Below are 13,349 nucleotides of genomic sequence, written 5' to 3'. Positions count from 1 at the left end.
ATGCAAACAAAGATACGTGTTTTAGGATGTTTTTATTCAGGTCTTTATGAATATTTAAAAATAAAAGCTAGTTATAGTCTCCTTAATTTTATAGATATGACTATGTTTTTAAGCTATAGCCATTCATTTAAATTCAGGCTCCTTTTAAAGCTTTCTTACCATCTGGCGTCTGCTGGACAGAATGGTTCTATTTATAGGGCTTTTACGTTTTTTGTTTCTTCTTTTTCTTTTTCCTTTTCAGGATGTGTATGCTTTATGTCTACTTAGAGGTGTGAAGTTATAAATTTCACAAGTTGGGTAATAAACACCAGGCTGTTAAATTCTGTAATTGAACTTAGTTTAAGGTTTTACTTATTATTTTTTATTGGAAAAAAAGGAAAATTCTGAAATATTATAGTTAAATGGTTTTTACTAAGACATCTCTGTTGTAATTATTTAACTTTTCTATTTGCTCTTTTTTGAAGTTAAAATGTTCATGTTTTATCAGACAACTGCTAGAATAAGAATGATTTCTTGGTTCAGAGACATAAAAAGGGAGGAAATAAGCACAGTATTTGAAATTGATGGATTTGGGTCAAAGATAAACAGCTCTGGTGGTACAGTGGTTAAAGTGCTTGACTGCTAATTGAAAGGTTGCTGGTTCGAACCCATCAGCAGCTCCTTGGGGGAAAGATATAGCAATCTGCTCCATAAAGATTACAGCCTTGGAAACCCCATGGGGCAATTCTATTCTGTCCTATAGGGTCTCTATGAGTTGGAATCGCTTTGATGGCAACGGACCTGGTAGATTTTTTGGGGGGAATCAAAACTGCAGCTCCATCACTTAACTAGTTCTATCACCTCAGTTTTGTCATCCAGACTTTCTGAGTATTCCATAAAATGCCGTTGGATAAGACTGCTTGTCTTTCAGGGGTATGGATATGTCAGATGAAATCAAATGAGTTAATGTAATAGGTTACCATTTGTAGAGGGCACAGTGGTTAAGAGCTCGACTGCTAACCAAAAGGTCGGGAGTTTGAATCCACCAGCTGCTCCTTGGAAACCCTATAGGGCAGCTCTTACTCTGTCCTGTAGGGTGGCTATGAGTTAGAGTCGACTCGACAGCAGAGGTTTTGTGTTCACATTATTATCACAAGATAATATCACAAGAATCCTTTGTGAAGAGAAACGAACTATTTTAACAAAACAACAGTACGTATATCTTAATTTATATAGGAATGGACACCAGAATTGTTGAACTCTTTGCTCTTTCATCTCCTTTTTATTTCTCTGTATATGTGTCCACTGTTTTTGATCAATAGCAACTTTTTTACAATAATTCTGATGCTGAGAAATTATATAATTAGAAAAAAATCAATGTGTGGCTTTACATGCTCTCTTTCTTTCTCATTTTATTGTACTCTCCCATTAATAAAAAGCAGTAGTTGTCTTCATAGTCATACTAAGCACAGCTTTAACAGAATGGTGGAAGTGTGATAAGCACTTAATGAAAATTTCAGTTTGAGGAATGTTTTGTCTGTTAACTACGTAAACTTTACGGAACCAGTCATCAGCCTCCTGGCTTACTAAATCTCCTTAGAATTAGGGCTTCCATTATCAATCTCCAGGCTGAAGTTATGTCATCAGAAAATATTCTGAACTTTATTAGACTTTCTCTTGTTTTATCTCTAGCCCTAGATACCTGGGCCCATGTTAGTTAAGATGACCATTCTCATTTATTTTTATCCATTGGTTTTTAAATTCCTGAAGAGTTACCTGAGGATACTACCATAGATCCTTGTGTTCTACATTATTAGAATCTCCCAAATTATATTTTAAACAGGTTAAAGAAGACCAAGTCAAACAAATGGACATAGAGAATAGCTTTATTACCAAGTGGAAAGACACTCAAGTGAGTAGTAATAGTGAGATCTCTAAAGAATATAAATAAATAGCCTTCCATTGTAAGTGAATATATTTGCTGTGTTTCTTTTCAAGTTCCTACTGGGAGCAATTTAAAAGTAGTGGGGAAAAAAAGCCTAGAAAAAGTAGTTTTCTGTAATTCTGCAGCATGATACATACATGCAAAATGCCAAAGCATATTTATGTAAATTTTTCAAAATATAGAGGGAAAAGTCAATATTAATCTTTTGAAGTTTTCCTTTATAAAATCAAATTTCATATATAAAAACAATATTGAAAATGCCAGTGGATTTCAAAGGAAGCATCTAAAGCCAAAAAAATTTTGGAATGAATTGAAAATTCAGACTCCTTAGTCTTAATCATTCTTTCCATTATGACTTAGAAAATATAAAATTGTTTCTTATATGCTTTTGCTCTGCATGCTCTTAAATGATTGTGTTAATTGGAATGTTTCTAATGTGGTCCTTGTAACATGCTAATTTTTGTCTTAAGTCAGCTTTTCTAGATCCTGTCTTGCTCTCCTCAGTCACCCTGTATTGAATTTGTGTGTTCACGTTGCACTATACTTTTCCAAGCTATCTTTACTTGTTGATGGTTATTCACTGGAGCTTCTTAAGGTTTATCACTAATCGTCTAATAACTGGGAATTATACTAGATTTCAAGTACCAATGTATATAGTAGAAATGATTCAAATGTTCCAAATGTTCTCTGTTTACAGATAACACTCAGAAAATGAGGCAAATGCATCCTTATTAGTCAGACCCTAACTTTTCTTCAGTCCTACAATGTCCATTATTAATGAGAAGAGTCATCAAAGCTGTCAGTCTATATGAAGAAGGCTAGATAGAGGAGGCTTCCATTATTAATGCCTAGATTCCCAAGTACTAATTCTATGATATTAAATACCTAAGGAAATATTTCTTCCGTTTTGACCTAAAGTAATTTATGCAGCTTCCAAATCAGTTACCCTTAACACTAGAGTGTCTGGCTCATCATCAATTCTCTTAAGTTCTCACATTTCAGGAGAGTTTTAACCATGAAATAAAGGGTTTTATGGGCCTAAGGGATGATCTTTGGCAATGTTATTTATATTGCTTTTTGATAAATATGAATGTCCTGGGTTTTTATCTTTTATATACCTATTATAATAAAGAAACAAATCTTGAATGCTTTCTAAATCAGTATATTTAAGTAAATATATGAAAAGAATTATCTGTAAAATACAGTAATTGGGAGAGAAAAGTAGAAGAGTTTGGAAAAATTGGTTCTTTTGTTTGATGTTTTCTTTAATCCATTCAAAACTCTTCTTGAGTATTTTCTGACAGTCTCTGTCTTACCTTTGTTTTTGAATTTCTTAGTTATTCTTCATTTTGGCTTCACTCTATGAGTTCTTGGTGTTTTCTTTTTTAATTTTAAAGATGTGTCCTTCCTGAAGAGTTGTTTATACAGTGAAAAGCAAAAATGTCAACGCTGTATTTTCTTCCCCAGAATATTTTGTGTAGCTTCCAAAGTGAGGAAGAAAAATTGGAAGTAAGCTTTTCTAACCCTATAATACCAGATAATTAAGACTTCTTCAAAATACATTCTTATATGCTTGCAATTTTTTGGACACGTCATCTCTTAGAAAATTTAGTAGGACTTAATTTCTCTTTTAAATATTGGTATTATGCCTGCAGTACAGCCTAAAGCAGAATTGCATATGGCTCATTTTCTCTCCTCGTTTTAGTTATCCTCTTAACATACATGGTGATCACTCATAAACAGCTTCTGTTGTTGTAGTCAGCATATTTCAGTTGTAGCCAGAATCATTATTTCAGTAAGAATGTGAGGGTATTCTAGGACACTAAACTCTTGAGTAAAAGATTAAAAATTACATTATGATTGTTGCCGTTTATAACATTTGTGTAGATTCCTTGTCCCTAAATTGACTATATCTGAAATATGGGGATTCTCATACTTGTTAACAGAGAAATTGAGCTCCTTTCATTATTATCAAATAGAAACATAACTAAGACTTTATAATATAACCTTCTTAAGTGTCATATGTGTATTCTTGCAACATACTTACAGATGCTTTCTTTACATTTGCCTTTTTCTAGGTTTCACAGGCTGGAGATTTGTTAGTTGAAGTGTATGTTGAAAGGAAGGAACCTGAGTGTAGTATTATAATTCCGGTGAGTCTTGAAGATGGGTGCAGAGAGTACTGTTGAAAGTCACAAGTGTTAGAATTAATTCGTATATTTTGAATTCCTCAGTGTTTCTTACATTTTATGTTACAGCTCCATTTCAAACCATGATTAATGACAAGATTGATTTTTCGTGCCAGTATCCTCTGGAATTCTATGACTTGGTCATTTGGAAAGAGAACAGCTTATGTGCTTTAGGTGATGGTTAGGATTTTCCAAAGATTCTGTAAAATAACTGAGCTTGAATAGTAGTTCTTCTCTTCTTAGCTGTTTAACAGTAAGCAACTGTCTGAGCCTCATGCTTTTCATCTGTAAAATGAAGAAAAATTATAGCATTGATGTGAAGACTCAATAAGATAAGGCATGCAAAACACTTAGCAAATTGCTAGGCATGTAGTTAATGTTCAGTAAATAACTATTACTTCTACTGATACTGTTAACAAACTCCCACTCTTGTCTCCTAAATTTTAGCTGCCAGTCTCCCAGTTTACTTGAATATTGGATAACTCTTTTCCTCCTTGAGAATATTGGTCATTTATTCTGAATTAAAAATATATCCTACTTACATTACCATATTCATTAATTAATCTGTGGTAGGGATAGTAACAGTGATATTTCAGGGTCTTGCTTAGTAAGACTTCTTTCTCTGTGTGAGGAATAGATAAATTACCATGTAACAGTAGAGATACAGCTTTAGCTCCTTATCTTTTTTAAAGTCAAGGATTAAACAGTCTCAACCTTAGGTACTTCTGAACTTCAGTTATGTTAAATATAATTGTTAATTTATCTAATTTTAATGAATATGTACTATGACTTTATGGCACTGCTTAACCTTACTTAGAATATAGAGCTTAAGTGCTACAATCATGGGCTTTGTCCTTACTGGGCAGTTGTCTATCCACTCTTTCCCAAAAAAAAAAAAAAACCATGGCCATCGAATCGATTCCAACTCACTGCAACCATACAGGACACAGTAAAACTGCCCCATAGGGTTTCTAAGGCTGTAATAGTTACAGAAGCAGACTGCCACATCTTTCTCCCATGGAGCAGCTGGTGGATTCAAACTGCCAACCTTTCAGTTAGCAGCCAAGTGCTTAACTCTTACGTCACTAGGGCTCCTTTTCTCCACTCCTTAGCCATATTATATTTCTTATACTTAGTGTTTGATATGGATCATAATGAAATTGAGGAACTATTAGAGATTAACGGGCACAAGTCCATCACTAATGCTAGAAGAAGTATTCAGAGTATATGACTTAACTCTGTTGTTGTTGTTAGGTGCCGTCGAGTCGTTTCCCTATGCACAACAGAACGAAACACTGCCCAGTCCCACCCATCCTCATGACTTAACCCTACCTTCATATAAGCCTTTTAGTAGCACATTTTAACTTTATCTTTCTTATAGAGCCATAACAAGTTATAACTGAGCAAAATTCTCCTGTTATTTTAGGTGTATTCAGATAGGACTGTCCACTTTCACCTAGCAACTCCAAATGCTTTTACAAAACATAACAACAGCTACACAGAAATAATTACTAACACTTGTTTATTTCTTAAGACTTTGTAAAGGCCTTTAGTTATATTTGTGTCGGATAATCATTACCTCATTCCAAAGAGGTATTTGAAGCAAGTGATGTCCCAAATTTGTACGAATGGAAACTAGGAAAAAAAAAATTATGGCTAGTACTCAAACTTGAGTCTTCATAATTCAAACCTGATGTTCATTGTACTGATCTGTGTTATCCTTAGAGTAATGATTTCCAAACTGCTCTGTAAAATCGAGGTGTTCTAAGAGTGTAGTTCATTTCTTCCATTCCTGTTTCAACCAGAGACACTCCCTACCTACCTATTTTACAAATTTGGTTTCTTAATAATTTAATTATTTTAAGAAAGGGCTATACTTCTTATAGTTTTGAAATACATGCAGATGAACAGCATCATTGAAATGAGTCATCTACTAATGTTTCTTACTGCTTCAAGTCCTCCACTTTTTCCAGATCCTGTTTTTGTTTTGTTTGGAGTTTATATTTCATTGGGCTTTTCTAAATAGAATGCATTGGACTGTATGGTGTAATTAATATATTCCAAAGAAAGCACCAAATTCCATGAAGTACAAAAGATAGACTGGATGAGTTACCTGTAATGAAAAACGTTTGTGATTTGTATGTGTGCAATATGCTTATGAGCACTAATGGGTAGGAGAAATGGAAATGACTTTCTTTTTTGAATACATTTTTTTAGTAGTAACATACTTTTGCTGAGTTGTGCAAACTAAGTTAAAGATGCAGTATTCTAATTCTTGAAACATCTATTTGTTTAACATTATCACTAAATTCTAATTGAAGCAAGCCAGCTTGCTTTTGGCTAGCATGCACTTAAGATTGGCAAAAATAAAAACATGAAAAAATGAACCAAAAATACCAAAAGTCCCTGAAGAGATTGGTGTGCTTACACAATGGCCTGAGGTTGGAGACTCTTGTTGAGCTATACCCTGGGCTGGCAGTGCAGACTCTGCCCTATGACCTGAAATCCTGGCTCCAGCATGCTTTGGTATCCCACCTTCTGCCACTTGGCATGACATGTACATCTCAGACCACTAAAACCCTGGGCCTTTTGGCATGATGGGACTGCAATTGACTGTATCATTTAGGGCCCAGACTGAATATACACCAAGCCACTGTGAACTGTTGATTATAGAACTGATGAGTGAAAAGTTTTACTGCTAGAAGACAGTTGGACTCCCTTTCTGTGTGTAACTAGGTACAGTCTTCCCTCCTGAATGATCTGATTGCTCACTCAGAGAAAAGCATCCTTCCTGATTATGTCTGTGTTATAATATCTTTTTGCATTTGCATTAAAATGTATTACATTTTATAAAAGATCTGAAGATGCTGTTTTTTCTTTGTGGATAGAGAAGCTAGTTAAACATATTAGGAAGAAACTTGGGGCATCCAGATATGCTGTATGGATTGACACATTGACTGCAACAATGGGTTCAAACATAGCAGTGATTGTGAAGATGGTGCAGGACTGGGCAAAGTTTTGTTGTATTATACATAAGGTCGCGATGAGTCGAAACCCACTCAACAGCACCTAAAACAACAACAATGTGGTGTATAGGGAGTATTATTGCCCTAGCATAGCTTACTGGTTTGTTTGACATATTGTCTAAGGTAATTTTGCTCTTCTTAAAGATATCACCTATAATGGAAGCAGAAGAATTGACTAACAATATATTAGCGATAAAAAATATCATTCCTGAAAAAGGTGATCTCTGGGCCACATTTGAAGTCATTGAAAATGAAGAGCTAGGTAAGTTTTCATGCTAGGGTTTCTTAATTATTTATAAGTATGAAAAATACTATTTTTGTGACGTGTCATTACTAAAATTTTTATGTTTTACTAAAGATTAACATCTTATTATAAATTCCCTTCTACTTCAATACATGTGATGAAATAGGTTATCACCACCTAAGGTTCCCTTCCTATGATTTTACTTATCAAACTAATTAGATTATTTTATGGACTTTAACAATAGAGTACAAAGCATTCAATGTGTATGTTGCTGCCTCAGGGATTTTGTTTATAAGGATGAGCAATTTGATTTGTAACTACATCCTAAATGTTACCACCACCATTCACCTTATTCCTGCATGCCACTTATTTGATATGAACAAAGAATGTTGATTTAAAATATTATTTATTATTTTATAAAGACAGTTTTGTTTTAAGCCTAACAGAAGCTTTTTTTTTTTACTTTTTCCTTTTCATATATCTTTAGTGAATCAAATATTTTGTCATCTTTCATCCCAAAGACACTGAAGGATAAAGAGAGCTTTGAAAACACCTTGACTACCCCAGTAGTCAAATGCTCAATAACCTTAACATTCTAATGACACCATTTGGTTTTAAAGACCCCGAGGAAAAAAAATAATAAGATGCAGAGTATCTTTGTATCTTGACCATCTGTCTAGCTGATACCTACTTAAGGTCTTGGGACCCTTTCAAGTATAGCTGTCAACTGCCAAAAATTAAATCTTGCCACCCACAAGCTGACAATAGAAATTAAAATCCAACGTTGAAATACCCTATGCTGTATTGTTAGGAGTGTTGCAATCAGTGTTAGAATGAAACGGACTTATCAAATACTCTGTCTTTTGTTGTTCCATCTTGATGTTTTTATTCCTTTATTTTTTTTTTATTGCATGCAATTCTTTAAATATTTGGTTTGTATTAAAATGATGTTTTTCGGTTTACACTGCCAAGATTGAATGACTGTGGTGCTTTGGTGTCAGTTTGCATGATATCTCCCCCATACTAAGGCTCAGTCCTCCCCATTCATGGGAACTGCTCTGGAAAATGACTCCTATGACCTCTAACTGCCAAGTCTAGTGGAATTGCTTTGTGGGCGACTTTACTTGTTCTTTCTGTGGGAGCTTTCAGTGCTGACTGGATTCTCATTTTACATGTTTCTTTGTAGATAATCTCTTCCATTCTTTGTGCCTGACTAATGTGTGTAAACTGTTTTTTCCAAAATACATTTTTGTTGTTATTGTTAGCTGTCACTGAGTTAGCCCCCAGCTCATGGAGACTCCATGCACAAGAGAATTGAACTGTTGTGATCCATAGGGTTTTTGTTGGCTGATTTTGGTAGATTGCCATGTCTGAAAGCTCCACTGACACCTGTTTAGTATCACAGCAACACACAAGCCTCCACTGACAGATAGGTGGTGGCTGCTCTTCAGGTGCATTGATTGGGAATCTAACCTTAGTCTCCTGCATGGAAGGGAGCCACCACTGCCCCCAAATATACCTTTACCCTTGCTCTCTTTGGCCCACCTGATTACCTCCCTTAGAATGTAAACTAAGATATTGCTATACTTCGTCATATCTTCTTTTACAGTACTTATCACATGGATATATGTTTTTCTTTCTTGATGGGAACTTCTGGGATGGAGAGACTGTCTTTTTTTTAATCCCTAGTGTTTATCACTAAGGATTAATCCCTAGTGTCCAGCACTAAGGACTAGAATGCGAAAGTTGCAAACAAAGAAGAAGGATTGGTGGTTGGAAAATATGGACTTGGTGATGGAAAGGACACCGGAGATTGCATGACAGTATTTTGCAAGACCAATGACTTCTTCATTGGAAATACCTTTTATCAACAACATAAATGGTGACTATACACATAGACCGTGCCAGATGGAATACACAGGAATCAAATCAACTACATCTGTGCAAAAAAACGATGGAAAAGCTTAGTATTGTCAGTCAGAACAATGATGGGGCTGACTGTGGAACAGACTATCAATTGCTCATATGCAAGTTAAAGCTGAAATTGAGGAAAATCAAAACAAGTCCACAAGAGCCAAAGTATGACCTTGAGTATATCCCACCTGAGTTTAGAGACCATCTCAAGAATAGATTTGACCATTGAACACTAATGACTGAAGACCAGACAAGTTGTGGAATGACATCAAGGACATCATACATGAAGAAAGCAAGAGGTCATTAAAAAGACAGGAAAGAAAGAAAAGGCCAAAATGGATGTCAGAAGAGTCTCTGAAACTTGTTCTTGAACTTAGAATAGTTAAAGTGAAAGGAAGAAATGAAGTAAAAGAGCTGGACAGAAGATTTCAAACGGCGGCTCCAGAAGACAAAATAAAGTATTATGATGAAATGTGCAAAGACCTGGAGATAGAAAACCAAAAGGGAGGAACATGCTTGACATTTCTCAAGCTGAAAGAACTAAAGAAAAAATTCAAGCCTCGAGTTGCGATATTGAAGGATTCTACGGGGAAAATATTAAATGATGCAGGAAGCATCAAAAGAAGATGGAAGGAATACACAGGGTAACTGTTCCAAAAAGAACTGGTCAGTGTTCAGCCATTTCAGGAGAAGTAAGATATGATCAAGAACCGATGGTACGGAAGGAAGATCCAAGCTACGCTGAAGGCATTGGTAAAAAACAAGGCTCCAGGAACTGACAGAATACCAATTGAGATATTTCAACAAACGGATGCAGCACTGAAGGTGCTCACTAGTCTATGCCAAGAAATTTGGAAGACAGCTACCTGGCGAACTGACTCAGAGATCCATATTTGTGCACATTACAAAGAAAGGTGATGCAACCGACTGCAGAAATTATCAAACAATATCATTAACATCACACACATGTAAAATTTTGCCGATGATCATTCAAAAGCAGTTGCAACAGTACATTAACAGGGAACTTCCAGAAAGTCAAGCCAGATTCAGAAGAGGACATGGAACAAGGAATATCATTGCTGATGTCAGATGCATCCTGGCTGAAACCAGAGAATACCAGAAATATTTTTACCTGTGTTTTATTGACTGTGCAAAGGCATTCAACTGTGTGGATCATAACAAATTATAGATAACATTGTGAAGAATGGGAATTCCAGAACATTTAATTGTGCTCATGAGGAAATTGTACATAGATCAAGAGGTAGTCGTTCAAAAAGAACAAGGGGATACTGCATGATTTAAAGTCAAGAAAGGTGTACTTGAGGGTTGTATAGTTTCACCATATTTAATCTGTATGATGAACAAATAATCTGAGAAGCGGCATCAGGATTGGAGGAAGACTCATTAACAACCTCTGTTACACAGATTAAACCTTACTTGCTGAAAGTGAAGAGGACTTGAAGCACTTACTGATGAAGATCAAGAACCACAACCTTCGGTATGGATTACACCTCAACATAAAGAAAACAAAAATCCTCACAAGTGGACCAATACGCAACATCATGATAAACAGAGAAAATATTGAAGTTGTTGAGATTTCATTTTACTTGGATCCACAATCAACACCCATGGAAGCAGCAGTCAAGAAATCAAATGATGTATTGCATTGGGCAGATCTGCTGCAAAAAACCTAAAGGGTTAAAAAGCAAAGATATCACTTTAAAGACTAAGTTGTGCCTGACTCAAGCTATAGGGTTTTCAGTCAGCTCATATGCACACGAAAGCTGGACAATGAATAAGGATGACCAAAGAAGAATTGATGCCTTTGAATTATGGTGTTGACGATGAATATTGAATATACCACGGATGGACTGCCAGAAGAATGAACAAATCTGTTTTGCAAGAAGTAGAGCCAGAATGTTTCTTAGAAGCAAAGATGTCAAGACTATATCTCACATACTTTGGACATGTTATTAGGAGAGACCAGTCCCTGGAGAAAGACATCATGCTTGGTAAAGTAGATGGTCAGCGAAAATGAGGAATACCCTCGACAAGATGGATTGACACAGTGCCTGCAACAGTGGGGTCAAGCATAACAATGATTGTGAGGATAGCGCAGGACCAGGCAGCATTTTGTTAACATTGTATTTAGGGTTGCTATGAGTTGGAACTGACTCAGTGGCACCTAACAGGAACAACAAGTCTCTAGCACCGTGCCTAGTACATATGAAGAATGCAATTAATATATTTTGAATAAGTAAAGCATAATTTTGTATAACTATGTGGTTAAGGTTGGTAGGGTCTTTTGTTTTTTTTGCTGCTGCTGTTGTTTAATTTTAAGGAAGAGGCCTGCCTAGTTTACCAGCTTCATCATATTCGTGAGGAAAAGATAACAGTCAGAATTATTGCCAGAATTATTATCTGTATCACAAAACTGATCATATTGTTTTACCATTTTAAACTTTTAATTTCTCTTTACTCATTCATCCTTCAAGGTGCAGATCAAATAACCTTTGCTCCAGGATGATATTCAGATGAACATGGTTCACATTAGTCTGTTTTTGATCATCATCACTGTTTATACATTTCATCTTGGAAAAATCAGGAGGTGCTTACCCTGACAATGACTGATTATCGGCTTGCATGCAGTAAAAATTAGAACATCACAAATGGAAAAATATGATGGGAATTTTTAATTTTTTTCCCCTTCTGTCTAAAAAAAAAGTTGGCAAAGATATAAAAAACTAGGAGCCCTTGAGTTACTTTGATTTGTGGATGTCTGAATATATAATCAAAGAAACACCCCATGTACACCAAGGAATAATTCATTTGATGGAATTAAGAATTCAACCATGGCATGTTTTTAATGTTAGGTCAACTGCACAATTTGCCAAAAAAAAAAAAAAAAAGATTATTTTCACTGCTTCTAGAGGAATAGTGCTGGGGAAGCAACAAAAGGGCCTGTGATTATATGGGCTTAACTAAAGCAGATGGAACCTGTGTGTGCTACCTGACCTTCTGAAATGTTAAAAGCTTTATTTCTAGTAACATGCAGGGAAGATAAAGTGAAATATGAAAAGAAGATAAAAGTAAAGACATAGGTAGTCCCAAGATTGTCGTTGAGAGGAAGAATGTCAGCAGGTGCTTTTTCTAATGTAAAAATAAACCCTCCAAGTAATAAAAAACAAATAAATAAATGCATCAACAAGTAAGCAGGTAAACCAAAGTGCTGCATTTTATTTTATTTTACTTTATTCTAGGTATCTGTAGTTTTTAAAGAAGTGGTTTCCCACCCTGTCATACCTAATGTGCTTTGCCCTTTGTGTAATAATTATAACATTTCCTTTACTTTTCTGAGATAATATATTAATTTAAAAAAAAAGGAATGCAATACCCTAATATAATATAAAAATAAATAAGGGAAAATATATATTACAACATACAAATTCTCAGGCACTCCTAAGTAGTCAAAGATAATGAAAATAGATTCTTAAGCCTGTGAATGCAGTCATCATGGATGTGACAGCTACAAATGCAGAATAACATGAGCGTGTCATATTGGTAACTCAGAAAGCATTAGCAGCATTGCCATCGTTGGTGAAATACTTTTCTGAAACAGTGAATGACTCTTAGAGAAGCTCTGACTAAACCAAAGCTCAAACTTTTTTTGTTTATATGGTCATCACAATCATGGAAAAAATAAGTGCATATTAAAACCATGTAAAATATTTTGGGAATATAAAGCTGAAGGAGATTCTATGATCAGTTAATTTATAAGTAGGTTTTCCCTCTAATGTTTGGTCTGGCGGGATATTTGAAATTTATGCTGGATTGAGAACAATGCTTCCTTGCCTCTTTGAAGAATGGCAGGCATCCTTGACTCACTGCCACCAATTATGAGGACAACCTGAAAGCCACCCTAGGGGATGATACTGCCTCCATAGAGAGCTACTCTTTCTAAAGTGTACTATTATTTTGATGCTTCATCTTAAAACTAAACTCATCCCCCACACCCTTTCGTTTCTTCTTGCTGTGGAAAAAAAAAAAAAAAA

At 35.3% G+C, this 13,349-nt stretch overlaps 1 protein-coding gene across 3 annotated transcripts in view; it reads left to right on the top strand.

Annotated features, from left to right (window-relative positions):
* The window catches only part of ARAP2 (ArfGAP with RhoGAP domain, ankyrin repeat and PH domain 2), a 250,761-nt gene that overhangs the window by 186,369 nt on the left and 51,043 nt on the right, over positions 1-13,349 (top strand). The window contains exons 23-26 of one of the 3 annotated variants that reach the window (XM_023724772.1): positions 1,823-1,891; positions 4,003-4,077; positions 7,284-7,401; positions 11,793-12,188. In XM_023724772.1, the coding sequence (XP_023580540.1) occupies positions 1,823-1,891; positions 4,003-4,077; positions 7,284-7,401; positions 11,793-11,824 (294 nt within the window). In that variant the 3' untranslated portion in view covers positions 11,825-12,188. Of the gene's footprint in view, positions 1-1,822; positions 1,892-4,002; positions 4,078-7,283; positions 7,402-11,792; positions 12,189-13,349 lie in introns of those variants that run through there. The other 2 variants (XM_004389789.3, XM_023724771.1) reach the window with 2 other exon arrangements.

The sequence above is a fragment of the Trichechus manatus genome, unplaced genomic scaffold (genome assembly GCF_000243295.1).
Source record: "Trichechus manatus latirostris isolate Lorelei unplaced genomic scaffold, TriManLat1.0 scaffold00259, whole genome shotgun sequence".
Classification (NCBI taxonomy): Eukaryota; Metazoa; Chordata; class Mammalia; order Sirenia; family Trichechidae; genus Trichechus; species Trichechus manatus.
This window is presented reverse-complemented; position numbering and strand designations above follow the sequence as displayed.